We start from the raw sequence: 27,945 nt of genomic DNA on the forward strand, positions 1-27,945 counted from the left end.
TTCTGTACTTGCCATTTATTTCACATTAAGAGAAAACCATTCTTACAACATTGTCTGAACAGTATTGTAGAGGTGAAAAGCCCACTTAGTTAAAACTCAAGATGACCTGGGAGAAGAAAGTTAAGTCCTGATTAGATTATCCAAGAAAAAAATGTGAGAATGGTCCCAAGACAACGGAGGCAAAACAAGATGTCAAGAAGAGAGTCACAAAAAAGAAACATGACTTTCGTCAATCCCTGAGTTTCTCCTCCACATACTGGTACTTGAAATAGTCTGTTAGCACCATTAAGTGAAGGGAAGGTTGCCTAAGGGGGGACCATTTGTACAAGGTCGTCCACATACAGTACGGCTGTGTACTAACTCTTTGGATATACAGTGAAATTAACACGAATATGAACAAACAAAGCAGCACAACCTGTGTATATCCGCATGAATGTCTGACATAGTATAGCCCTTCCTTGAATATGAATACTATGAATAGAAATTCATCATAATTATTCAAGAGACTTTGAGACATGATATTCTTACACATCAACCTTGAAAAACATTACACACTTTATGGCTTTGTTCAAACCCACAGGAAGTTTCAATAATATTGTACTAAAGAGGAATGATTTCCACCTTCTAGAGCGGTCTTAGAATGGAAGAACCTATTTCACTTCATCACAACCATCTTGGATTTTATATTAAGTCAAATCTGTATTAATAAGGTACCAAGTCAAGTCTCTATTAATACCAAGTCAAGCCTGTATTAATAAGGTGTCAAGTCTATTAATAAGGTGTCAAGTCTGTATTATTAAGGTATCAAGTCAAGTCTGTATTAATAAGGTATCAAGTCAAGTCTGTATTATCAAGGTGTCAAGTCTGTATTAATAAGGTACCAAGTCTATTAATAAGGTGTCAAGTCAAGTCTGTATTATTAAGGTATCAAGTCAAGTCTGTATTAATAAGGTGTCAAGTCTATTAATAAAGGTGTCAAGTCTGCATTAATAAAGGTGTCAAGTCTGCATTAATAAGGGGTCAAGTCTGTATTAATAAGGGATCAAGTCTGTATTAATAAGGGGTCAAGTCTGTATTAATAAGGGGTCAAGTCTGTATTAATAAGGGGTCAAGTCAAGTCTGTATTAATAAGGTACCAAGTCAAGTCTGTATTAATAAGGTATCAAGTCAAGTCTGTATTATCAAGGTGTCAAGTCTGTATTATCAAGGTGTCAAGTCTGTATTATCAAGGTGTCAAGTCTGTATTAATAAGGTACCAAGTCTATTAATAAGGTGTCAAGTCCAGTCTGTATTAATAAGGTGTCAAGTCTATTAATAATGTGTCAAGTCTGCATTAATAAAGGTGTCAAGTCTGCATTAATAAGGGGTCAAGTCTGTATTAATAAGGGGTCAAGTCTGTATTAATAAGGGGTCAAGTCAAGTCTGTATTAATAAGGTGTCAAGTCTGTATTAATAAGGTGTCAAGTCTGTATTAATAAGGGGTCAAGTCTGTATTAATAAGGGGTCAAGTCTGTATTAATAAGGGGTCAAGTCTGTATTAATAATGTACCAAATCAAGTCTGTATTAATACCAAGTGAAGTATGTATTAATAAGGTACCAAATCAAGTCTGTATTAATAAGGAACCAAAAAGCCTAAGGCACTATGGTCCATGTGACTGTAAATCTCACTGTCATGGCACATAAAACGACATAGACACATCCATCTGCCTATTGCAAGGCAATTGCATGATAGTCAGAGATGCATATATCACACATTCACCTCAAGATACCTGAATAATACTGAATGAAAAAAGATAAAAAGGGTGAATGACTAAGAAGCTGAGGCCTCTGAAGAGTTATCAGCTGAAAACATAAGAACTGCGACATTCCTAGAGGCCTATAGCAGACTTAAGGTTAAGAACTGCGACATTCCTAGAGGCCTATAGCAGACTTAAGGTTAAGAACTGTGACATTCCTAGAGGCCTATAGCAGACTTAAGGTTAAGAACTGTGACATTCCTAGAGGCCTATAGCAGACTTAAGGTTAAGAACTGTGACATTCCTAGAGGCCTATAGCAGACTTAAGGTTAAGAACTGTGACATTCCTAGAGGCCTATAGCAGACTTAAGGTTAAGAACTGCGACATTCCTAGAGGCCTATAGCAGACTTAAGGTTAAGAACTGTGACATTCCTAGAGGCCTATAGCAGACTTAAGGTTAAGAAAAAAAGAAAACCAAAGTAGTGAGGCACAAGTTACCCTGTATATCTATTTTTTGTGTAATGCACTTAAATGATGCTGTGGAAAATAAACCGGTATCTGGATGGCACTGTTCCCTCAACCCAATAATAGTTCACAGATCAGCGGTATGTTCAGAACACCTAGCTCATCACTGCTTCATTCATTCCTGAACCAAAACATCAGTTGTCATGACACCAAACACAACACCCAATGAGTCACACTCAAAATGTGGTGGAACAGGTTTCCACCAAACCTTTTACTGGAAAAAACAAACATTGTCCTTTAAAATGTAACTTCCCCCTCTGAACGCTAAGTGATGCATATTATAAAACAATACCGCAAAAAAATAGAAATGCTATTTTAAAGGTGTCCTAGTGAGTTAGTATTGTCCACCTTGGTCCTGAGCAGAGTGGTAGGGGAGCAGGGGGAGTTCTATTCCCCTCTGTCCTCTTCACACAACAAGCTGTGCCTGAGTGAGGGAGTCTACTGACTGAGCACCCGGTCACACCAGTCCTCTCCTCAGAACAGTCCCACCATGTGATCAATCTGTCTCATGTACACACTCTTCAAAGGCAGGGAGTACCTCCGCTCCTCAGGGACCCTGTCACACTGAAGAAAGGAAGCAGAGAGTGGATGATTTATTCGAAAAAATAAAACATAGGTAATTTATCAACAACCTAACTCTGTGTATTTCAAATATTTTTGAGCATATTTAGCATAAAGAAATGTACGTCATTCATTACTGTATATTTTAAGCTGCAGTATTTGATAATGCAGGCAGTGTCAGGGTAATCCCCTGTAGCTCAGTTGGTAGAGCATGGCGCTTGCAACGCCAGGGTTGTGGGTTCGTTTCCGACGGGGGGCCAGTATGAAAATGTATGCACTCACTAACTCTAAGTCGCTCTGGATAAGAGCGTCTGCTAAATGACTAAAATGTAATGTAATATGTATTTATATATCAGAGGTCATTACATTGCTATTGTTGCTCGAAAATGACCCGTTGGAGGTCTCCTGGTCTGTCACCACGCCCTCCTCACAGGGGAACAGGTCGTTCCACTGCTTCTCCCGGAAGCGCTCGTCGATAGGCACCACATGGCCCTCTGTGGTGAAGATGTACTTGTTCTCTGATTTGTGCAAGGGGTTGTCGTCATCAAACAGCTGGAAGGAGAGTGTCACAGGATTAACTGGAAAGACAGGTTCTATTAGCTCAGAAAAGCCTGTTCCAGTTTCTGACCAACATACAGTACAGTCACATTCCAGGTAAAGGTATTTTCAGGCAGTACAGTACAGGCACATACCAGGTAAAGGTATTTTCAGGCAGTACAGGCACATACCAGGTAAAGGTATTTTCAGGCAGTACAGTACAGGCACATACCAGGTAACGGTATTTTCAGGCAGTACAGTACAGGCCCATACCAGGTAAAGGTATTTTCAGGCAGTACAGTACAGGCACATACCAGGTAAAGGTATTTTCAGGCAGTACAGTACAGGCACATACCAGGTAAAGGTATTTTCAGGCAGTACAGTACAGGCCCATACCAGGTAAAGGTATTTTCAGACATTACAGTACAGGCACAGGTATTTTTCAGACAGTACAGGTACTAAAACAGCTCGGGCTAATGTTCCTATCGACCCAGCAAGTCCAGCAGGCTAGTCTCTTCTTATTGGTATGTAACTTATGAATGTTGTATCGTCTATTTGTTGTCTACTGTATTTAAAACGCCACTTTAAATGTGTACATGATACTGCAACAACATTTCCCCATGGGGACAATAAAGTCAGTAAAGTAAAGTACATACCAGATAAAGGTATTTGCAGGTCTCGCTGAGAAAGAAGCTCTCCATGCGATCCTCTTTGGACTTGTCTACCACGTGGTGGAGAGTGGCATACCCACACCTGTCAAATCCACACATCAGTTTAGGGAACAGTAGAACCAGACTTCCTAAAACACTCTAAATGTAAGTGTTTTTCAAAGACCCGACTCATACCTGACTTTGGCATTTTTTTCCAGGCTCTGAAGGATATCCATTCCTACATGCAAATAGAATGGATTTTTGGTTGCCTGTGAGGGGAAATGAAATAGCTCACTCAAAGCAGCTCATAACAAATAAAACAGACAAATCTTGTGTTTCAAATGCTGTCTCCAATGCATGCGAAGCACTGGTACCTGGTACAGGAGATAGGTGGACTCCACCAGTTCTGGCCTCAGGGGGTAGAAGAGCAAGTCAGGCGCCTGTAGCTGCCAGTTGTACCTCTCCGGCAGGGCCCCGAAGCGCTTCCAGATGGCGTAGTAGAAGGCATGCAGGCAAATGGCCTCCTCCACATCACCGTTCAACACCTGAGGTGTACAACACAAGGTCTGAGTTCAACACAGGGTCAGAGCTCAACACAGGGAAAATATCTTCATAAACAGTAGTAACGCTGTCAGGATGAACATACACCAAGCTAGCCTACCGAACAACATTTATTGGGACACTAGGTTGAGGACATATGCAGGGTTTGTACTGCTGCCCAATCCCAGAGAGAGAGAGGTTTCTACCAGGAGGCCAGGGAAGAAGGCTTGCAGGGAGTCGATCCAGGTGTTCATGATCTGGCCGTTGAACATGTTCACATTGACGTAGAGTGGAGGGTCCCCTTCTCCCTCATTACATGACTCCCTCCTGCAGGTCAACAGGGGAGAAGGGTCAACATCAACACACACATTACCTTTACAGAGCGTAGATCAACACTAAACAACATGCCGCCACATTACCAAAACAACCTAAAATATAGCCACACTCATTCAACACACACTCATTAGAACATTGTACAAACACAAACACTCCCTCATTCATTATCAAGTCAATTCAAGCACAGGACTGACCCTCTTCTCAGGTGGTTCTGGATGCTCGCATAAGAAGCTTGGAACATCCGGTAGTCCTCTTTCTCTCCAAACAGGATGTAAGACTTGAGCAGGTACTCGTAGAAGGAGTCCATCCCTGCTCCCAGGCCACTCTGCTTGCCAACCCACTGTCCCGTTTGGATGTTCACCACATTCCCTGACAGTTGAAGAGAAGAGGTAACCATGTGAGATACAACAAGAGGGAAAGATGCAACTACACATGAGCAAATATCTACATACAAACATAGACTACAAAGATGATCTCTACTCACCTAGCAAGCCTGTCTCATTGCTCCTCAGGTTCCACAGGGCTCGGACAGCCCGTCTGGCCACCCACTCAAAAGTGGAGTCTCCAATCAGACGGCTCAGAATGCCAAACTCCACCAGCAGGGAGCCAGCCCCCGATGTGCAAGTCTCATTGATGCTGTCTGGAGGGACACCACTCTTCAGGTTCACCTGAGGAAATGAAGTGACAGGGTAACCAGTCACTGAAGAACATTACAGTAATTTCAATATGGCATAGTTGTGCTCGTTATATATATTGTGTAAACAACAGGTGAAGTAAATTTCAATGAGACTGATAGTGGACCGCTGTTGTTGTTTAATGGTCTTAGAGCTCCCTCCTCCCGTATCTGCAAAGCCAGGCCTGTCAAATCGCTAAGAACCCAGGCCAGACCAGGCCATTAACCACACAGCTCTCCTCTCACCCTGGGGTAGGGGATGCCTGTGCTGGTGTTCTCGAAGGCTGGCAGCAGGCGGACTGCCAGGTCGTGGGCCAGGTGAAGTAGCTCATTGTCATAGTCTTCCAGGCCCACGTCCCCGAAGGGATGCTTGGGGTCAGTCAGGAGGATGTGAGCAGAGATCAGACTACCCAGGATTCTGGAGGGACAAAGAATGAACAAATGAGACAACCATCAAGAGAAGTTAGAAGGCAGTCCTTGTTTAGACATTAAGGTAGCTAGGATTCAGAAAAGGATGCATTGAACTCTGCTCCTACCACTAGATTAGAGCTACCATTGCCCTACTTTAAACAATATAACTCTTACCCCCCCCCCCCCCTCCATCTGCCACAGCACCTGCAATTGGTTTCTTCTTCGCCACTTGGAAAGATGGCAAAATGATTCTTGTGGTTTACTGAAACGTGAGCTGCAACTCCACCGTGGTTGTAAAGCGGTTTGCTACATCTTTAACTTGACTCTGAACTAACAAAACCAGTTTTAGTCAATATGGATATTACATTTATACCTGATGTTAGCCTCAAACACTTGCACAGTGGAGTCCTTGTCGAAAGATACTGTGTCTATCACCAACTTCACAGCTCTATGGAACTCTGACACATTCCCCAGCACCTGGAGAGAGAAATATTACCAGGATCATTGAAAAGCTTCTTAAACTGTTAAATGTTTTAAATACCATTCTCCTAAAAGCTGACAAATTTAACAGGAATAGAAAATAAGACCACTTACCAGTAGTGTGTCAAGGGTGTCAATGAGTGTCAAGGAATAGTTTCCCAACACATCATTAATGTTGATGTTTGACCTGAAACAACAGTAATGAAACATAAGAGGCTTGACAATAACTGAGGGTATGCAAATGTGGGAAATAATACAAACACCATGGTGGGAATTCTGGGATCACAAGTTTCAGCTTGAGAGAAATTAGGTTTCGTCCAGCTGTGCATTTTGTTTGTGCCTTTTGTTATCAGATTCAAAAGAATGTCGCTCAAAGTAGATAGAGTTGACAAGCAAATAGAACCCCAGCCTTACTGTAACTGTATTTGGTTAGCCATTTACATCACCTTAACCAGATTTGTTAACAGGCAGATGCAAATTACAATAACTACAGTTAACATCATCCGTCACAATGGAAATGTTGAATGGACACTGGACACACACTTCAGCTAGTTGGACAGGGCAGTCTACCAACCTAATAATTAATTGCACGTGTGTGTTACCAGATTGGTTCTCGGTTTATACTCACGGGTTGAGAACGTCAGGCCCTCTCCCTTGACAGTCAATGGGATTCAGCTCATCTTCGGGAAAGGCATATTTCATGTAGTTGTCATATCCAAAGTAGAACATGTCTTTGGCCATGCCTTTCATCTTTAACTTGAGTGTGTCCGGGAAGGTGCTATATCTCCTGTCATACTCGTCCCTGTCCCCTTCAAAGAGGCTAAGGTAAGACTTCTTAGCTGAATCTTCTTCACCAAGTTTGGCACAAGAGGTCCTGCTTTGTGCGTCTCCATGGCCGTGTATTCGTTGTGACCAGGAATTGTCCTTTGTGGATGTCCCATCATCCTCCTTGAAAAGTTCTATTTTGTGCAAATTTAAATTTAAATTTAGGGGGAAGTTGAACCCCCAGCTAGGTCCCAGTCCAAACGCTAGCCATAGCAAACAACTGAAAGTCAGTCTGAGTACGACGAGACCAACCAGAATTGACCTCCATTGCATCTTTGTTCTGGATCGGTCTTAAAATTCATAGTTCAAATCGACAATATTTTGATGAATAAATGGCTGAATTGTCTTCTGTTTATTGCTTACAACCAGCTTACAACCCACCTAGGCTCAGCTGGCTGACAGTCGACAGCGCACCACACTCTTCCTGTCAACAAACCCAGCCCCTCGGTTGTCACTAGTTACCACAGCCACAGTCAAAATTGGCTATATCGTAAAAATTCATGATTTTGTTTAGCTATTTGCTCTTAATTTAAGATTAGGCATAAGATTAGCATTATGGTTAAGGTTAAAATCAGATTTTAAGATAAATTATACAAATAGACGGGGTTTAGCCATCATTATGACTTTGTGGCTATGGTAACTAGTGACGAACCAGCCCCTCCCGGTTCTAAGGTGTGATTGGAGCTCCAGGCATGTCATCAAGAAAGAGGGGGCAGGCGCGTTTCAGCAATTGGCTACCATGCATGTCATTCTTGCCGTGTGTCAAGCAATATCACTTTTGCACCAATAGAAAACAGCCACAAGCATGAAAATTAATAGGGGCTGAGACAGGTGAAGAGTCAGAAAATACCAGTGTCAAAACCAATCTTTGATACCTACCACTCGAGGTATAAAAATCATTTTTTTTACTATCCGACATTTGTTTGCGCATCTGATGTTTTCGAGTTACAATCATAGCCTACTACCAGTAGTCTCAAACTATGATTATTTGTACAAGTATTAGTCCAATGATTGTAGTCAAATGTTTTCCTTAATTTTAATGACAAACTTCATATTTAAGCATAGCTCACACTTCTTATCCATCCAGATAACATATTTACAAAATAATTCCAAACTATTGACACCATAAATATCTATTTCAAAAATGCCCCACAGCAAATATCACAACTGAGTGTGAACAAAGATAACAGTACAATGTCTAAATTAAAAAGCATGCCTTTTTATTTCTTGAATATATAGGAGTGGTGTTTTCTCTTTGCTTAGAAAGGCACATCTTGCATGCTGTTTGCTTCAGAGATGAGATATTGCACAAGGCACTTTGAATTCTGCCACTCTCTCTCTCTCAGCTCATAGACAGCAGAAGACATAATTCCAGAGGCAAATTACAAACATGGCTAATAACCACACAACCAACCAACTACATCTTGACCATCAGTACATTCATATAAAATATATTCATATACGCTCACATAAGTAAAAATCTTACCAGCTTGATATTTGTACATACCTAGCTGCTGAACTATTTACATAATTCATTGCTCTCTTTTAAAAAAATGAGACATTTCCTCAAGAGAAACATTTTGATTTGGCAAAAAAAAAGTAAATAGCCATAAAGCAGTTAAAATCCCACAGTGGAACATGACAGAAACAGGAAGGGAAACCTGAAAGTTTACTTTCCCAGTGATGTATATAAACATACACGATATATACAAAAGTATGTGGACACCCCTTCAAATTAGTGGATTCGACTATTTCAGCCACACCCGTTGCTGACAGGTGTATAAAATCGAGCACACCACCATGCAATCTCCATAGACAAACATTGACAGTAGAATGGCCTTACTGAAAAGCTCAGCGACTTTCAACGTGGCATCGTCATAGGATGCCACCTTTCCAACAAGTCACATTTCTCCCCTGCTAGAGCTGCCCCGGTCAACTGTAAGTGCTGTTATTGTGAAGTGGAAACATCTAGGAGCAACAACGGCTTAGACACAAAGTGGTAGGACACACAAGCTCACAGAACGGGACCGCCGAGTGCTGAAGCGCGTAAAAATTGTCTGTACTCGGTTGCAACACTCACTACCGAGTTCCAAACTGCCTCTGGAAGCAACGTCTGCACAATAACTGTTCCTCAGGAGCTTCATGAAATGGGTTTCCATGGCCAAGCAGCCGCACACAAGCCTAAGATCACCATGCGCAATGCCAAGCGTCGGCTGGAGTGGTGTAAAGCTTGCCGCTATTGGACTCTGGAGCAGTGGAAACGCGTTCTCTCGAGTGATGAATCACGCTTCATCATCTGGCAGTCCGACGGACAAATCTGGGTTTGGCGGATGCCAGGAGAGCGCTACCTGCCCAAATGCATAGTGCCAACTTTTAAGTTTGGTGGCGGAGGAATAATGGTCTGGTGCTGTTTTTCATGGTTAGGGCTAGGCCCCTTAGTTCCAGTTTATGGAAATCTTAACGCTACAGCATACAACGACATTCTAGATATTATTATAGATGATTCTGTGCTTCCAACTTTGTGGCAACAGTTTGGGGAAGGCCCTTTCCTGTTTTAGCATGATAAAGCGAGGTCCATACAGAAATGGTTTGTCGAGATAGGTGTGGAAGAACTTTACTGGCCTGCACAGAGCCCTGACCTCAACCCCATCGAACACCATTGGGATGAATAGGAACGCCGACTGCGAGACAGGCCTAGGAGGGGACCAACTCCATATTACATTTACATTTAAGTCATTTAGCAGACGCTCTTATCCAGAGCGACTTACAGTTAGTGAGTGCATACATTATATATTTTTTTATACTGACCCCCCGTGGGAATCGAACCCACAACCTTGGCGTTGCAAACGCCATGCTCTACCAACTGAGCTACATCCCTGCCGGCCATTCCCTCCCCTACCCTGGACGACGCTGGGCCAATTGTGCGCCGCCCCATGGGTCTCCCGGTCGCGGCCGGCTACGACAGAGCCTGGAAATTAATTCCCATGATTTTGGAATGAGATGTTCGACAAGCAGGTGTCCACATACTTTTGGTCATGTAGTGTATGTCTATGTTCTTTCCCCTATAGCTTCACACAGGACTGTCTGGAGAACATGTATCATGATTAGAGGCCCCAGTGAATGGCTAAACAACCCATCCTGAGGGTGTAGGATCGCTACACTAGTGTTATAGACAGTTGGGTTGTTGGGCTTACAGGTGTGGGAAACGCCTGTTGTTTAGACCGTAGAATGCAAAAGGCAGACAGACTGAACCTCTCTCCGTTCAGACTAAAGTAGCCCCTCATGGCAGAGGTGTAATGCCCATTCTGTGACTCATGGGATGTGGAATTTGGTATAGACCAGCGGGTACCATCTTTTAGTAGTGCAGTAGTATGGGGTTTTGTGGGGGAGAATCATGGGATGAAATTAGAACAACAGGGGGGCACGAGCGGGGGGAACAGTGCAGCAAGTTGGAGGGAACACTGTACATCATCATCACAGAGTGAACAGGGTGTGGCATGAGGGTAACATGGCAGATGGAGCTGGGAGGACAGAGTTCCTGTACTTTCAGCTTCTCCCAGATTTTGAGTGTTGGATGAGCCACTGCAGTGTGATATCTGGAAGGCAGGAGATGCATGGGGGTCAGTGTGAGACAGCAGGTGAAACACGAGACGCCTACAGTGGAGGGTAAGTATGATTGGGAATACACGGGGGACACAGGGTTATACTGTGTACGTGGCCACTTTGGGTGCACCATGTTATTGATCATTTGTTTCCTCTCCTACAGCCTTCCACTCAGAGAAGCAAACCGTTCCACCCTCCTTTGTCACCATCTTACTCACCTATGTTGTCTCTCTCTTTGCAGGAAATAGAATAGCAGCAAATCTCTCTGTCTTGAATAGCTGCCAAGTTCCTGTAGAAAGAAAGCGGTAAAAACTGATAACCTGCTATCAAATGTGTTACTGATGTTAATATTAACTGGTCAGCAGAGGGAGCTGTTTCCTTTTGAAAACCTGCATCATTTCTAAAAGCAGAACAGTACTAGCACAGAGTTTTCTAAACCCAGAGGTGCAACATCGCAAGACTTCTGGGAACGCTTGCGAAGCTGACCAGGCCCAGGGTTTTGGGTTTGAGAAATCAATGACAGAAGTGAAAAATTCTTCCTTAGTTGTTAATTTTCTCGAAATGTAAAGGCACAACATTCGAGCCAATGACTTATGTAGTTAGTGCTGAGCGACTAGTGCTTTTGAGATCGGTTCCGTTTTGGTTAGATTATTAAAAAAATAATAACGGTTTTGCACTATGCATTATGTGGGTTGAATGCTGTTAAACAGAATAAAACAATTAAAAGTCCCATGATGGTAGTGACTGCCCATTACTGCTTATCACTTATTAACCATAACTTATTCATATTACTATACTTTAATAAAATATTTCAGTTGTGTATATTACATTTGTTTTATTTGATGAATGTATTATTTCATTCCAAGTCATCATCTCATCTCTATAGAGCTGCTGCCTATGCTGTCTGACAAAATGAGTATTATGTAGTTCTTCAAAGTTAATAAGGCATACTTTTATGACTGCTGAATACCAACTATCAATCACTTAGATCATGTATTTTCAGGTAGATACCCTGCGAAGCAACTGCTCTCTATCCCTCTAGATTGCGCATTCTTCTGTCTTTTCGCTCATTCTCTCCCTAACTTAACGTAGCGGGCATAAAAGGAACACAGACTGGACAAGTAGGCACGCAATGGATTATGGTCATTGCAGTTAGTTACCAAGCATTGAGCTCAAAGAAAATAACAGAATGAAATGGAATTCAAATAATTGAAACAAATAATTAGTTGTTTAAAACTCGAGAAATTACAGAAATGTCGGTTAAATCGCTCTGCACTATAAGTAGTTGAACATGTTATTACTCCAACCTCGTGAAAGTGACAAACTGACACGCTTTCATTTTGGTAAAAAACAACAACGTTATATCGAAGGATTGCCTAACTTCTCTTCTAAAGTAAAACCATTAGGTCTTTGCTGATGTGAGATTAGTAAGAGGATAGCAGTGCTCAAAACTCCAGCAAAGTACGTTCAAGAATGGTAACTAATCTTCCAAGGTAGTTACGGTCATAAGTATATAGATTAGAAAAAAGAACAATAGAAAATGTGACTACAATATCTACCTTTTTGGGCGACCCGACCAAATACACATTGAAATGTGAGCTATAGATCTTTCATTCGCATTGAAAGCAAGCCTAAGAAGTGGTAGATCTGTTCTATGTGTGCTATTTCTATGCTTTCCGTTCTTTAAGTTTTGTTTTTGTGTCTTTTACTTTCGGTTTTGTACACCAGCTTCAAACATCAGAAAATTATGGAAAAGGTATTTCACAGCAGTTTAGATGGTACAATGACTCTCTACACAATGGACTGCTTGTTTTGTCACAAACTGAAATTAAGCAAACTATTAGAATTCTAGCAACCAGGAAATGGTGGAACGATTTCTGCATAGTGCATATTTAAATAAAGTAATTGTGTGTGATATGAATGTCTTTGTCCTGCTACTATATTAGTGTATCCATCTTGAAGTGGATAAGCACAACCAAGATCACAGCATGGAAGAAAACTGAAAAGCTATTTTGTTTAAAAGTTTGTAGGAGGAACAATTGTGTTAGTGCTTAATTGACGTCAAAATGTCAGGGATGCCATCACCATTTCATAAGTACCCTGTTAAACCTGAAATATTATATGAGAAGCACATGATCAGAATATAAATGATAGCTTGACAAAGGCCCTAACTCAAAATGGCAATTTTCAATATCCATTTCCAGACCACAATAGAAATGTCTTGACTTTTTTGTGATATCCCTGTCACGTTTTTAAAATGTATTTACAGTGTGTATACATGTGTTGGCAAATAAAATCAATCAAGGCACAATGAGAGAGGGACGACTCCTCCGTCATTTAGTTAGAATGAATATTCTTAACAGGGGGATGTAGAGTTGCATCAGATGCTGTGTGATTATTCATTGGGTGTTGTTATTCATCGAGTGGCGCAGTGGTCTAAGGCGCAGTGGTCTAAGGCAGTGCAGGCTGTGCCACTAGAGATCCTGGTTCGAATCCAGGCTCTGTTGTAGCCGGCCGTGACCGGGAGACCCATGGGGCGGCGCGCAATTGGCCCAGCGTCGTCCAGGGTAGGGGAGGGAATGGCCGGCAGGGATGTAGCTCAGTTGATAGAGCATGGTGTTTGCAACGCCAGGGTTGTGGGTTCGATTCCCACAGGGGGTATGAAAAAAATAATAATGTAAGTCGCTCTGGATAAGAGCGTCTGCTAAATGACGTAAAATGTAAAAAATTACTGATGTGGGTTTACTACTAGGAAATGACTCATATTCTCTTCATACTCACATGTTTTCAATGAGCTGCTTCTCATCTAGAGCACTGGGGATATCTCTTTTGTTGCCAAGAACCAAAATCTAAAAAGAACAACCACAGTTTAGCTCATGTGCCAGAAATGCTTGCTGATCATATTAAGAAACGCCCTCATTTACATGAACTCATTCAGCAGTTTCGGAAGAGTAGGCTTACTTACAGGAATTCCTTGCAACTGAGGCTTATCTAACAAATTGTGCAGCTCATTTCTGGAAGCCTCCACCTTCTCACGGTCAGCTGCGTCCACCATGTATCTAAAGAATTCAAATATTTAAAAAAAAACATGGCACAAATTTAAAATCGCATCTAAAATAATGTGTTGTGCATACTCTAAAGAAATGGACGTGCTCAAAACATGCCCAACTCAATGTTCGAACACTGACTGGTATCCACTGAACATGTCTCTTAAGACTAACAGAACAATCAACATTCCGGTGCTCTTCCTGCATTAACATTTTACCCATGCAGACTGACAGAAATGGACAAACTCAGATACTCACACAATTGCGTTAACTCCCCGACAGTAACGTTCCCACATGCTCCTGAACCTCGGCTGCCCTCCTATATCCCAGATCTGGAAAACCAGAGGTCAGAAAATTAGTCTAGGTATGCATTTTCATTTAATTTTATAATCATGCAGTAGGTATAGATTGCCAGTCACTGTAGTGACTGAAGACCTACCTTGATGGTAACGTTGCCTTTTGTGACCTTCCTCATGTTGAATCCAACTGTAGGGATCATGTCTTCACTAAAATGCCCAGACTGAACAAGAAGAGAGAAGACCATTGATCACTTGAGTGATTGTACAAGCTGAGCTGACATGGAACAAACATGGAAAAGCTAGGTCAAAGTGTTCCTAATTCTAACATGTCATCTGGAATTGCCACCTGTATACAAGGCCTAACTAAAATGGTATACCAGAGACATAAACCTAATTGTCGTTGACTAGGGTGTGTTCGTAAATTCACTCTGGATATCTACTCAGATTTATAATAATAATAATAATAATAATAATAATAATAATAATAATATGCCATTTAGCAGACGCTTTTATCCAAAGCGACTTAGTCATGTGTGCATACATTTTTACGTATGGGTGGTCCCGGGGATCGAACCCACTACCCTGGCGTTACAAGCGCCATGCTCTACCAATTGAGCTACAGAGGACCACACTCTTGTCTGAGTGTGCCAGAGCGCAAAATAACTGATGAATTTACAAACGCCCAACACCCGATGAATATGACCGGTGTCAGTAAAGGTCTGCAAAAAGTTTTTCAATTGTTGCCAGCAGCAGTTAGTCACCAACGCTCTAGATAACATGGAAACAGCCTAACCAGCTCTGCTAGGGTGAGTAAAATGGTCAGAGTGAGGTGTTCTCTCATTTGTGTCTGCAAGTAGCTAGTAAGCTCGGCCAGAGCGTCAGTGTGCGCTCTGAATTTACTAACAGACAATCTGACAACGCTCAGAATTTACGAACGACCCAGAGCACACTCTGGCACACTGGAATGCACCCCATATTTTGCACATTTCCTGTTATTCTGTATTTTAAAAACTTCTCACGTGCTAAAAGTTTAGTGGTAGTTGAACAAGTGCCATTGAGCCTACAGGCTTGTAAGGGGTCACAACCTCTAGAGGAAATATGTTTGTCATGCAGACAAGTTTCAGGTTTTAAAGGAGCCAATCTTCTATCTCCTAAGAACCCTGTTTTAAAAGAAGAATAGGTGCAGGGAGGGAGAGGGAATTTAAAGGTCCAATACAGCCATTTTTATCACAATATCAAATCATTTCTGGGTAACAATTAAGTACCTTACTTGTGACTGTTTAATTAAAATGGTCAAAAAGAAACAAAAATAGCTTCTTAGCAATTTCTCAAGCAATAATTGTGCTAGGACTGTCTGGGAGTGGTCTGAATGGGGAGGGGAAAACTGAAAACTAGCGGTTATTGGCAAATCAACTTTTATTTGTAACATGCATCGAAAACAACCGGTGTAGACTAAGAGTGAAATGTTTTACTTACGGGTCTTTTTCCAACAATGCAGAATTAAAGATAAAAAATACACGAGGAATACACACACAGTGAATAACCAATAATGAGTAAAAGAGGTTTGGCAGAGAGGTTTGGAACTTTTATTGGTCTATTAACTAATTTGGTCTATTAACCAAAACTCCATCCCACCAAAACAGGCTGAAATTTCAGGTGGTCTTTTCAAACAGCTCTTCCACTAAAAGGTGCAGTGTGGAAATATAAAACACAGGAAAATCACGTTTTTGACTGCACTTGGCCTTTAAAAGAGCAATGCGAATGGTGTCTTTTTAGCTGTAGTGTCTGAAGGTCTATTGATTTTGCTGACATTTGCAAATGGTGTAATAGATGAACTTTACTCTGCTTTGCTGAAGCATCTGGAAAGCATTGCTACATAGGCTTCTTGGAATAGAGGACATTTGGAGATATGTGGAGGCCAGGGATTGGTCTATCTAAAACCACCCATCTTATGTTACATAGGATAAATACCATGTTTGAACAAAGGACGAGGAAAACAACATATTAACAGATTGGGCCGTTGTTCTCCAGATATCTGCAGATGTCTGTAAATTGATACTGTGATCTTTGATACAATAAACCTTTATAATCAAAGTACAGTGTAAGCGGACTTCTTATCATCACAGCATAATTAGCAACATATTTTTAGATACCACATAGCCAACCCTAAATCATAGGCTACACTCTCGATGACAGGACAGGGAAATCATTCTGCAGTCTACTCACTTTGTCCTTTACTTGAACCCAAACAGTATCCGAGCAAGACACATGCTTTGTCTGGCGCACACTAGTAACAGCACATGACTTGATTAGTCACATGACCAGGCCAAAGTAGAAGTGAGTGCAGCGGTCTCATGACTGAAGCCTGGCTGGAAACACCACCACCCTAACATATTACAACTAACCAGATGGGCCCTTCCCCCATCAAAGGCATCTCATTCACTACAACAACAACACTGACTGACTCTCAGAATGAGTCAGTAGTGTTACTCACTCTACATCCTATCAGAAATACCTGGAATTATAGGCTACCTGGAAGTTTTTTAGGTATCAAATCGTGATCTTTATTATATTGTTAGATATGACAGTAGAAAACAGAATGCCTAGGTGTTATGAGGCAAGAATGCTGCTGAAGGAAGTCAGAGCACAGAATGGAATGGTATCAAACACATGGTTTGGGCTGTGACGGTACCAGTATAACAATGTTTTTTCCATGGCAAAAATGAAAATACGAGGCAGACCAAACTCTTTGGTCCTTTGAAAAACTGCTGTATGCTGAATAGTGTGCTATAGCTTGGAAAATAAAATGTGACTTTGGATGACAACATAATGATGCTTGTTTCCAACATTTGGGCGGTTTTCCTAAAGAAGTTAAATCCGCTTAGTGTTTTGTTTCCATGCCACGTTACTAACGAGTACCACGATACTGGTATCGTCCCGGCCCTAGCGAGCAGTATGCAACTGAGATTCTCCCAATGACACTGTGGCAGTAGGGGGAGCCCTCCAACTCTGGACCATCGCGTTACACTCCGAATCCAATTATACCTGTCCATGCAGTGTCAGGAGTCACGACTCAGGAGCCATCCTACTTACAGCCCCTGTTTACAATGGAAACGTTGTTATTTTTGTTTTTTTGACCAATCACATCAGATCTTTTCACATCAGATTGGTCAAAAGACCAATTAGTGAAAAACAAATCAGAATTCGGCCTATCTCCCTGTACTGAGAATAGGTAAATGCTATGTCCAGGATAAATTACAATGTCGGCATAACTTCAACAACACGCGGTGCAAACAGTATCTGGTTTCACATCAGATGATAAACCAAAACTAGCTACAGCCTCAGAGGCATATGACATCAAACCAATCCATCCAGAGCCCTGTAGATAACATGTTCAATGATGCGATCCCTATCATCATCCTCCTCCGGACTTTATTATAGCCTACCATATATATATATATATATATATATATATATATATATAAACTCATCAAAAAAAGAAACATCCCTTTTTCAGGGCACTGTCTTTCAAAGATCCAGTGAAGAGGCGACTCCGGGATGCTGACCTTCTAGGCAGAGTTGCAAAGAAAAAGCCATATCTCAGACTGGCCAATAAAAATAAAAGATTAAGATGGGCAAAAGAACACTGGACTTTTTCTTTGCAACTCTGCCTAGGTCAGCATCCCGGAGTCGCCTCGTCACTGTTGACGTTGAGACTGGTGTTTTGCGGGTACTATTTAATGAAGGTGCCAGTTGAGGACCTGTGAGGCATCTGTTTCTCAAACTAGACACTAATGTATTCGTCCTCTTGCTCAGTTGTGCACCGGGGCCTCCCACTCATCTTTCTATTCTGGTTAGAGCCAGTTTGCGCTTTTCTGTGAAGGGAGTAGTACACAGCGTCGTACGAGATCTTCAGTTTCTTGGAAATTTCTCGCATGGAATAGCCTTCATTTCTCAGAACAAGAATAGACTGACAAGTTTCAGAAGAAAGTTATTTGTTTCTGGACATTTTTATCCTGTAATCGAACCCACAATTGCTGATGCTCCAGATACTCAACTAGTCTCAAGAAGGCCAGTTTTATTGCTTATTTAAATCAGCACAACAGTTTTCAGCTGTGCTAACATAATTGCAAAAGGGTTTTCAAATGATCAATTAGCCTTTTAAAATGATAAACTTGGATTAGCAAACACAACGTGCCATTGGAACACAGGACTGATGGTTGCTGATAATGGGCCTCTGTGCGCCTATGTAGATATTCCATTAAATATCAGCCGTTTCCAGCTACAATAGCCATTTACAACATTAACAATGTCTACACTGTATTTCTGATCAACTTTATGTTATTTTAATGGACAAAAAAAATGCTTCTCTTTCGAAAACAAGGACATTTCTAAGTGACCCCAAACTTTTGAACGGTAGTGTATATAGAGCCTTCGGAAAGTATTCAGACCCCTTGACTTTTTCCACATTTTGTTACGTTACAGCTTTACTCTAAAATTGATTAAATAAAATAAAATCCTCAGCTTTCTACACACAATACCCCATAATGACAAAGCAAAAACAGGTTATACATTTTTGCAAATTTATAAAACATAATCAGAAATACTGTATTTACATAAGTATTCAGACCCTTTGATATAAGACACAAAATTGAGCTCAGGTGCATCCTGTTTCCATTGATCATCCTTGAGATGTTTCTACAACTTGGAGTCCACCTGTGGTAAATTCAATTGATTGGACATGATTTGGAAAGGCACACACCTGTCTATATAAGGTCCCACAGTTGACAGTGCATGTCAGAGCAAAAACCAAGCCATGAGGTCGAAGGAATTGTCCGCAGAGCTCCAAGACAGGATTGTGTCGAGGCACAGATCTGGGAAAGGGTACCAAAAAAATGTCTGCAACATTGAAGATCCCCAAGAACACATTGGCCTCCATCATTCTTAAATGGAAGAAGTTTGGAACCACCAAGACTCTTCCTAGAGCTGGCCGCCCGGTCAAACTGAGCAATCGGGGGAGAAGGGCCTTGGTCAGGGAGGTGACCAAAAACCCGATGGTCACTCTGACAGAGCTCCATATTCTCTGTGGAGATGGGAGAACCTTCCAGAAGGACAACCATCTCTGCAGCACTCCACCAATCAAGCCTTTATGGTTGTGTGGCCAGACGAAAGCCACTCCTCAGTAAAAGGCACATGACAGCCCACTTAGAGTTTGCCAAAAGGCCCCTAAAGGACTCTCAGACCATGAGAAACAAGGTTCTCTGGTCTGATGAAACCAAGATTGAACTCTTTGGCCTGAATGCTAAGCATCACGTCTGGAGGAAACCTGCCACCATCCCTACAGTGAAGTTGTGGTGGCAGCATCATGCCCTTTTAGTGTAAGAGCTGTTTGAAAAAACAAAATGTCAGCCTGTTTTGGTAGGATGGAGTTTTAGCCTTCCATGGTGACATCACCATGTGGTAAATGAGTTAATAGACCAATAAGAAATAGTTCCAAACCTCTCTGCCAATAACAGCACATTTTCAGTTTTCCCCTCCCCACTCAAATCAATCCCAGATAGTCCTAGCAAAATTATTGCTTGAGAAATAGCTTTTTTCTAAAACGCTATTTGTTTATTTTCGACCATTTTAATTGAAAACAATCACAGTAAGGTACTTAATTGTTACCAAGAAATTATAATATTGAGATAGATGGCTGCATTGGACCTTTAAGTCAACCCCTGATGGCCAGCCAGCTGATGGCCAATAATTGTGCCTGCTCTGGGAAAATAATGGCTAGACAGCTAGCCCAGCCTAAATGTCCGCCAGAGGGCGTTATTATTCCTGATGGTGTTTGTCCTCCAACGTAAACTCGGATGTTGCGTACAGTGTTCTGACCAGGGGCCTATTCATTACTGATTCTGTTGCAAAACGTTTCTTAGATGGAATCTAACAAAACAAAACGGGGCGGGACCTACCTGAATTTCTCCAATACAAACTCTCGTTTTACTTGTTTGGACCAATGATTACACCCCTGGGGTAAACAGACTGCTGGAAACTGATTGGCTGAACGGGGTACCCAACATCCGGAAGTAGCATTAGCCACTAACACGGTGGTGGAAAATATATATTTTTAAGGCCGTGCATATATTTACCACGTTTCTTTTAGGTCAGCGCACCATTATCGAGTTAAGGAGGATGTTTTTATTAATTATTTTGACCCCTTTTTCGTGATATGCAATTGGTATCACCAGCTGGGCAGATTACGTTCGGACGTTAAAAGACAAATGACGTCAGGAATAACACGGCCCTGTGGTGGACATTAGGGCTATAGTTAGCCAAACTGTTACTTGGCCTGGTGTTGTAGCTAGTAAAAATGGAAGTTGACAGCTAATTTGGCTAATTAGCTAACTAATCCAGATGTTTTAGCAAGAAACCTAGACTAGCGAGCAAAATATAATATTTAGCAAAATTCAAAAAAAGTGGTTAAACAGTCCTCTGATTCTTGCCATTAAACCACACAAATCAACATATTTTACTAGATAGCTAGCGGCTAACCTTACAAACTAGCGAAATAGCTAAGTATGACTTGTGCTAGCTAGCTATGTTTCTATTGTACGTTAACGTTAGCTAGCTGGCTAACTTTGCGTAAGAAAATTGTCAGATAGCCTAGTCAATCAAGCCTATAGTTAAAATGGACGATAAGTCGATATTGCTGATGTCGCTAGCTTGTTAGTGTTTACGTAACTACAAACTACTGTAACTAGCTGCTAACATTAGCTACCAGCAAAATAAAAACTTACAGCTATAACGTTAACAAATGTGGTTTTCCCCGAGTGTTGAAGTCCAACCAGAGTCAACTCCATCTCCTCTTTCCAAAAGAGGGACTTGAACCAGTCCAAAAGCCGGTTTATAAGTGCCAACATCTTGAAGTTGATATTACTACTCAACTTCAACAAAAAGCTGCCAGTGTTGTGGCGTTCGCACAAGTATGGAGGAAGTGCTTGGTGCTGTCATATGACTTGCGGACGCGCAAGAAACGCTTCCTTTCTTCTGTCCCTTCATATGCAGTCACTGTGAGAAACTCAATTTCTCCTCCTCGCGTCCTCTCTCCTTGCCATCCAATGGGTTTTGAGAAGGGAGGAGGAGAAATTGAGTTTCTCACAGTGACTGCATATGAAGGGACAGAAGAAAGGAAGCGTTTCTTGCGCGTCCGCAAGTCATATGACAGCACCAAGCACTTCCTCCAGACGCAAGGAATAAGCAATTGAGATTATCCCACTGTTCTACATCTGTCCAGTGTCCTCTCTTCCTTCCTTGCCCCCTTTACTATGCTCAATTTTGATGGTTTCTTTCTATCCATCCAATTTGGGTAGATTTGCGACACTGACACGATGTTCAGCAGCCTATCGTCCACTGCTTGATAAAACAAATCACAAATAGTCAGATAGTCATTTTATACATTTATTTATTTATTCTGAAACCCAAAAAGTACAGGAATAAGCCTTTTTATGATCTGTAGAGGTAAAAACCTTGTTATAAGGTCTCTTTTTATAGGCTATCATACCCACTTATAAAATCAAGTGATTTGACACAATAGCCTACACATTGTTAATGGAACTTACATTAATTTGACATTGATTGCATTGATTTCGTATTTTTTTATTTTTTATTATCAGGAATTAGAAGATGCCTCTTTACATGTTTTTGTCATAGCTGAGAGAACTTAATGTTCTGATCAGGATTTTACATGAGTATTATCATTCTTCTTAAGAAAGAGTAAAAAAAAGTATTAATTGTGCAAAAAAGTAAGAAAAGCTGTAGAAATAATAATTAGCATTGATGAAAGGACAGCAGACTCTGTCTGGCATGGTCCTTGGTTTCAACCTGCTGGATGAGCTGGCCACCACTCTCCTCCTTTGACAGCGGGCAGCCACATATATCTGGGGAAGTGATGGAAATACTTGTAGCAGGACAGTTCACTGAGGGAGAAAGGATTGTGAAAAGGCTGTTTTGAACACATCAGTATTTGAACTTTACATCTGAATACTGTAATTCATTCGAGAATACAATGTCGCCTATGCTTTATGTTCCAAAGTATTCCAAAATTACAGACACACAGTGTCAACGACTTAACCTACTCTGTGGTAGGCTACTCACTGGCTTCAGGCTTCTTGTGTCTGATTATCCTGATACAGGCATGAGTGAGGAACGCCAGGAGAGTGACAGTAAAGAAGAAGGAGCCAATGGCCAGAATCAGCTGAATGGAACCCCCGTCCTCTTTGTTTCCTGCCGCTGATGAACAGTCAAACAATTAGATCTACCCAAATATACTACATGGCCAAAAGTATATGGACACCCCTTCAAATTAGTGGATTTGGATATTTCAGCCACACCGTTGCTGACAGGTGTATAAAATCGAGCACACAGCCATGCAATCTCCATAGACAAACACTGGCAGTAGAATGGTCCATACTGAAGTGCTCAGTGACTTTCAACGTTGCACCGTCATAGGATGCCACCTTTCCAACAAGTCTGATTGTCAAATTTCTACCCTGCTAGAGCTGCCCCGGTCAACTGTAAGTGCTTTTATTGTGAAGTGGAAACGTCTAGGAGCAACAACGGCTAAGCAGAACGGGACCGCGAGTGCTAAAGTGCGCAATGCCAAGCGTCGGCTGGAGTGGTGTAAAGCTTGGCGCTATTGGACTCTGGAGCAGTGGAAACGCATTCGCTGGAGTGATGATTCACACTTCACCATCTGGCAGTCCAATGGACAAATCTGGGTTTGGCGGATGCCAGGAGAATGCTACCTGCCCGAATGCATAGTGCCAACTGTAAAGTTTGGTGGAGGACGAATAATGGTCTGGGGCTGTTTTTCATGGTTCGGGCTAGGCCCCTTAGTTCCAGTAAAGGGAAATCTTAAGGCTACAGCATACAACGACATTCTAGACGATTTCATACAGAAAGGGTTTGTTGAGATCGGTGTGGAAGAACTTGACTGGCCTGTACAGAGCCCTGACCTCAACCCCATCAAACACCTTTGGGATGAATTGGAACGCTGACTGCGAGCCAGGCCTAATCGCCCAACATCAGTGCCCGACCTCACTAATGCTCGTGGCTGAATGGAAGCAAGTCCCCACAGCAATGTTCCAACATCTAGTGGAAAGCCTTCCCAGAAGAGTGGAGGCTGTTATAGTAGCAAAGGGGGATGAACTTTATGAATGCCCATGATTTTGGAATTAGATGATCGACAAGCAGGTGTCCATATACTTTTGGCCATGTAGTGTACATTGGAAATTACTGTGAATTGGGATTTGTTTGACTGTAATTGCCAACATACCATGTATGCCACATTTTGAGTTATGGGTCTTGTTCCCAGGGAAGATCACAACAAGTCCATGTGCACCACACCTGTTGGTGACAAGGTATTACAAGTTATTTTGGAGCCACTAGAAACATTTCACATGATAGCTAAAAGTGATATCTGGCTACTTTTCAAAACAGTGTTCTTACTGTGTCAACAGTTTGCAGTGACCATGTTCAGTGTCAGAGTATGTATTATTAGGACATGGGACACATTTCCAAGTGTACTCCCTGGAACCTGTAAATGGAAAACATCCTTCAGGTTAGCAGTGGTACAGACATGCCTGTCAATCACTTCCCAACATTAAGATGTTGTTGTTTTTTGCTGCATTTGTAAACGGAGTCAATGACAAGTAGTAGAGGAAAGAAAACATATGACAGTCTTACCTGTCCTTTTCAGTTCCTCCCCCTTGCGGCATATCTTTTCCTTTTCACATTTTGAGCATTCGTGGTCTGAGCACAGGAAACCAGAGCCACACACACAGTTTGTATTAGCGGTTGTGGTGCACACTCTTGTATAGCCTGCCCAGAAAAGCAAAGCGAGAAACAAGACTACCAGGTGAGAGTCCAGTATTTCAGTAGAGACATTTACAAACCATGACATGAATGAACAGTGTGAGCCTCTCTGTGTGCCTGTCCCAACAACCACCACTTTCCTGTCATTCTCTCTGTGTGCCTGTCCCAACAACCACCACTTTCCTGTCATTCTCTCTGAGTGCCTGTCCCAACAACCACCACTTTCCTGTCATTCTCTCTGTGTGCCTGTCCCAACAACCACCACTTTCCTGTCATTCTCTCTGTGTGCCTGTCCCAACAACCACCACTTTCCTGTCATTCTCACAAACACCACTTTCCTGTCATTCTCTCTGTGTGCCTGTCCCAACAACCACCACTTTCCTGTCATTCTCTCTGTGTGCCTGTCCCAACAACCACCACTTTCTGTCATTCTTTCTTTTCTGTCATTAGTCATTTTGACCATTGAGGGTCGCTCAACAACCTAAGTGTAGGACGCTAATGTTTTTTCAGAGCTAGACCAATAGAATGTTTTGTTTATGCCACCTGTCATCCACAGGAGGTTGGTGGCACCTTAATTGAGGAGGACAGGCTTGTGGTAATGGCTGGAGCGGAATTGGTGGAATGGTATCAAATACAGTTGAAGCCAAATACATTTAAACTCAGTTTTTCACAATTCCTGACATTTAATCCTAGTAAAGATTCCCTTTCTTAGGTCAGTTAGGCTCACCACTTTATTTGAAGAATGTGAAATGTCAGAATAATAGTAGAGAGAATGATTTATTTCAGCTTTTATTTCTTTCATCACATTCCCAGTGGGTCAGAAGTTTACATACACTCAATTAGTATTTAGTAGCATTTCCTTTAAATTGTTTAACTTGGGTCAAACATTTTGGGTAGCCTTCCCCAAGCTTCCCACAATAAGTTGGGTGAAGTTTGGCCCATTCCTCCTGACAGAGCTGGTGTAACTGAGTCAGGTTTGTAGGCCTCCTTGCTCGCACACGCTTTTTCAGTTCTGCCCACAAATGTTCTATAGGATTGAGGTCAGGGCTTTGTGATGGCCATTCCAATACCTTTACTTTGTTGTCCTTAAACCATTTTGCCACGACTTTGGAAGTATGCTTGGGGTCATTGTCCATTTGAAAGACCCATTTGCGACCAAGCTTTAACTTCCTGACTGATGTCTTGAGATGTTGCTTCAATATATCCACATAATTTTCCTTCCTCATGATGCCATCTATTTTGTGAAGTGCACCAGTCCCTCCTGCAGCAAAGCACCCCCACAGCATGATGCTGCCACCCCGTGCTTCACGGTTCGATGGTCGTTATGGCCAAACAGTTCTATTTTTGTTTCATCAGACCAGAGGACATTTCTCCAAAAAGTGCAATCTTTGTCCCCATGTGCAGTTGCAAACCGTAGTCTGGCTTTTTTATGGCAGTTTTGGAGCAGTGGCTTCTTCCTTGCTGAGCGGCCTTTCAGGATATGTCGATATAGGACTCGTTTTACTGTGGATATAGATACTTTTGTACCTGTTTCCTCCAGCATCTTCACAATGTCCTTTGCTGTTGTTCTGGGATTTATTTGCACTTTTCGCACCAAAGTACGTTCATCTCTAGGAGACAGAACGCGTCTCCTTCCTGAGCGGTATGACGGCTGCATGTTCCCATGGTGTTTATACTTGCGTACTATTGTTTGTACAGATGGACGTGGTACCTTCAGGCGTTTGGAAATTGCTCCCAAGGATGAACCAGACTTGTGGAGGTCTACAATTTATTTTCTGAGGTCTTGGCTGATTTCTTTTGATTTTCCCAGGATGTCAAGCAAAGAGGCACTGAGGTAGGCCTTGAAATACATCTACAGGTACACCTCCAATTGACTCAAATGATGTCAATTAGCCTATCAGAAGCTTCTAAAGCCATGACATCATTTTCTGGAATTTTCCAAGCTGTTTAAAGGCACAGTCAACTTAGTGTATGTAAACCTCTGACCCACTGGAATTGTGATACAGTGAAATAATCTGTCTGTAAACAATTGTTGGAAAAATTACTTGTGTCATGCACAAAGTAGATGTCCTAACCGACTTGCCAAAACTATAGTTTGTTAACAAGAAATTTGTGGAGTGGTTGAAACACTCAGGTTGGAGTCATTAAAACTCGTTTATGTAAGCTTCTGACATCAACTGTATATCAAACACGTGTTTAATGCCATACCATTTGCTCCGTTCCGATCATTATTATGAGTCGTCCTCCCCTCAGCAGCCTCCTGTGGTGTCGTCATAACCCTTACCGTGTTGGCATTTGAGGCATGGTTGACAATCCTCAAAGAGGTCATTGGACTCAGAGTAGGAGCCCACTGGGCAGTCACCACAGTCAGTTTTGGTGCTCGCTGTGCACTGCTTCTTTACAAATGTGCCTATGAGCCAGCCAGTCAGAGATCAACTCAATATTAGTCCAGTTATATTCTTACATGAATCAAGTATTTGTCACATTGTGACAAAGAATGACAAGCAAAGCATATGTGTAAAAATAAAACAAACTCACAATATAGGGTGCCAACAAAACATTTACCTTAATAATCAGAAGGATTTACATTTGGAATGAATATGTTATATTTTTATAATACCATTTATGTTTCCATGATATCCACTCTACTGAGTTGTAGTTAAAAGTTTAAAAATGAACAGGCAAGTCTTACCTGGTGGACAAAGTTCACAACATTTGCCATCTTTCTCATACGAATCCTTGCATTGTTGATCAGCTGCTAAAGCCATAGTCCAAAAGTACAGAAGACAGATGACTGTCATATGGATGTATTGAATGGCCATTATGTTTAGCACCCTCTCGTTTCTCCCCCAATTGTTTTATGTACTGTACGCAGTGACGTCAGGTATCTCTCTCTCTCTCTGTGTGTGTCTGTGTCTGTGTGTGGGCATGTGAGTATGTGGTAAGCAATCGAGGAAGCAAGTGTTTCTGTGACGTTTATCCAGCTGAAGCAATCTATGATGTGTATGAATGGTGAGTTTGACAGTAGACCTAGGTACATACGCTGTATGTGAGAGTCTCTCTCTCTCTCTCTCTCTCTCTCTCTCTCTCTCTCTCTCTCTCTCTCTCTCTCTCTCTCTCTCTCTCTCTCTCTCTCTCTCTCTCTCTCTCTCTCTCTCTCCCAATGTGCTAACTTTTTTTTCTTCCATAAAATGTATTTGGTATCAGCGTTGCTGGCTTCATTAAAAACTCTTTACCTGATGAATTTTGGATGTCCTTGGTCTTATTTCTTTTTTAGAGGACCTACACGAGGCCAACTCTACCATATTATCCTGGATGTATACTTACACACCCGGTCTCATTACTTTGCATGAATGATATCTCTGAACTTTAAACAATGCAAAATCATTTGTTTAGCTTCTTTCTATTCTGTGTATGAAAGAGCTAGCATGCGCTGAAATCTACGCCCACCTTGAGGTATAGAACCGCACACTGGGCGAAATGGGGAAAATAACAGTGTATTACCCTTACCAATAAAGACATGCTCCGGTACTTTGGCGACTAAGAAAGTATTTTTTAATAATAATAGTATGCCATTTAGCAGACGCTTTTATCCAAAGCGACTTACAGTCATGCGTGCATACATTTTTTTTTGTGTGTATGGGTGGTCCCGTGGATCGAACCCAGTACCTTGGCGTTACAAGCACCGTGCTCTACCAGCTGAGCTACAGAGGACCACTACAACTGCTGGGCCTTGAGTGACCCCACCTTCAAGCTAATTAGCAGTCATTCTGACTGCAACATTCTAACAGTGTAATTAATACATGTCATATATGCTATCGCAAAAAAAAATAATTTGGTTGTGTTTATGAAGGTCTTACGT

General features: G+C 41.8%; 3 protein-coding genes across 8 annotated transcripts; all 3 read right to left on the bottom strand.

The window, feature by feature from the left end:
• On the bottom strand, positions 1–7,714 carry LOC311138161 (ER degradation-enhancing alpha-mannosidase-like protein 1). Its single transcript, XM_084172831.1, has 12 exons — positions 7,080–7,714; positions 6,566–6,638; positions 6,345–6,448; positions 5,807–5,978; positions 5,372–5,555; positions 5,082–5,256; positions 4,758–4,878; positions 4,386–4,556; positions 4,207–4,280; positions 4,018–4,114; positions 3,191–3,376; positions 1–2,827 (listed from the first exon to the last, which is right to left on the bottom strand). Exons 1-12 carry the CDS (start codon positions 7,547–7,549, stop codon positions 2,738–2,740), a joined length of 1,917 nt encoding a protein of 638 aa, XP_084028957.1. The 5' UTR covers positions 7,550–7,714; the 3' UTR covers positions 1–2,737.
• Positions 7,715–8,475: 761 nt separating this feature from the next.
• Positions 8,476–21,280, bottom strand: LOC311138729 (ADP-ribosylation factor-like protein 8B-A). The gene is made up of 7 exons (XM_084173528.1): positions 21,008–21,280; positions 14,366–14,446; positions 14,185–14,258; positions 13,845–13,938; positions 13,661–13,728; positions 11,098–11,168; positions 8,476–10,872 (listed from the first exon to the last, which is right to left on the bottom strand). Exons 1-7 carry the CDS (start codon positions 21,128–21,130, stop codon positions 10,823–10,825), a joined length of 561 nt encoding a protein of 186 aa, XP_084029654.1. The 5' UTR covers positions 21,131–21,280; the 3' UTR covers positions 8,476–10,822.
• Positions 21,281–21,654: 374 nt separating this feature from the next.
• Positions 21,655–27,002, bottom strand: LOC311138764 (tumor necrosis factor receptor superfamily member 18-like). Of its 6 annotated transcripts, none has more exons than XM_084173576.1 (7): positions 26,776–27,002; positions 26,368–26,493; positions 23,955–24,020; positions 23,718–23,805; positions 23,545–23,615; positions 22,365–22,499; positions 21,655–22,186 (listed from the first exon to the last, which is right to left on the bottom strand). In XM_084173576.1, exons 1-7 carry the CDS (start codon positions 26,903–26,905, stop codon positions 22,038–22,040), a joined length of 765 nt encoding a protein of 254 aa, XP_084029702.1. In that variant the 5' UTR covers positions 26,906–27,002; the 3' UTR covers positions 21,655–22,037. The 6 variants fall into 6 exon arrangements, with proteins under 6 accessions (XP_084029702.1, XP_084029701.1, XP_084029700.1 ...); XM_084173575.1 differs by having other exon boundaries at positions 21,655–22,147; positions 23,955–24,089; XM_084173574.1 differs by having other exon boundaries at positions 23,955–24,089.
• Positions 27,003–27,945: the final 943 nt, after the last annotated feature.

The sequence above is a fragment of the Coregonus lavaretus genome, assembly GCF_964263955.1.
Source record: "Coregonus lavaretus genome assembly, chromosome: 12".
Classification (NCBI taxonomy): Eukaryota; Metazoa; Chordata; class Actinopteri; order Salmoniformes; family Salmonidae; genus Coregonus; species Coregonus lavaretus.

Excerpts from the sequence above, each read along its gene's own strand:
- LOC311138161 (XM_084172831.1), bottom strand. The coding sequence starts at position 7,549 with ATGCAATGGAGGTCAATTCTGGTTGGTCTCGTCGTACTCAGACTGACT. Across the intron at positions 6,639-7,079 it reads GGGCCTGACGTTCTCAACCC|GTCAAACATCAACATTAATG; the intron begins GTGAGTATAAAC and ends CTGTTGTTTCAG. Across the intron at positions 4,115-4,206 it reads GAAAAAAATGCCAAAGTCAG|GTGTGGGTATGCCACTCTCC; the intron begins GTATGAGTCGGG and ends TGGATTTGACAG.
- LOC311138729 (XM_084173528.1), bottom strand. The coding sequence starts at position 21,130 with ATGTTGGCACTTATAAACCGGCTTTTGGACTGGTTCAAGTCCCTCTTT. Across the intron at positions 14,259-14,365 it reads AAGGCAACGTTACCATCAAG|ATCTGGGATATAGGAGGGCA; the intron begins GTAGGTCTTCAG and ends CTGGTTTTCCAG. Across the intron at positions 11,169-13,660 it reads AAGCAGCTCATTGAAAACAT|GAACTTGGCAGCTATTCAAG; the intron begins GTGAGTATGAAG and ends TTCTTTCTACAG.
- LOC311138764 (XM_084173574.1), bottom strand. The coding sequence starts at position 26,905 with ATGGCCATTCAATACATCCATATGACAGTCATCTGTCTTCTGTACTTT. Across the intron at positions 26,494-26,775 it reads TTGTGAACTTTGTCCACCAG|GCACATTTGTAAAGAAGCAG; the intron begins GTAAGACTTGCC and ends GCTGGCTCATAG. Across the intron at positions 24,090-26,367 it reads ATGCCTCAAATGCCAACACG|GCTATACAAGAGTGTGCACC; the intron begins GTAAGGGTTATG and ends TTTTCTGGGCAG.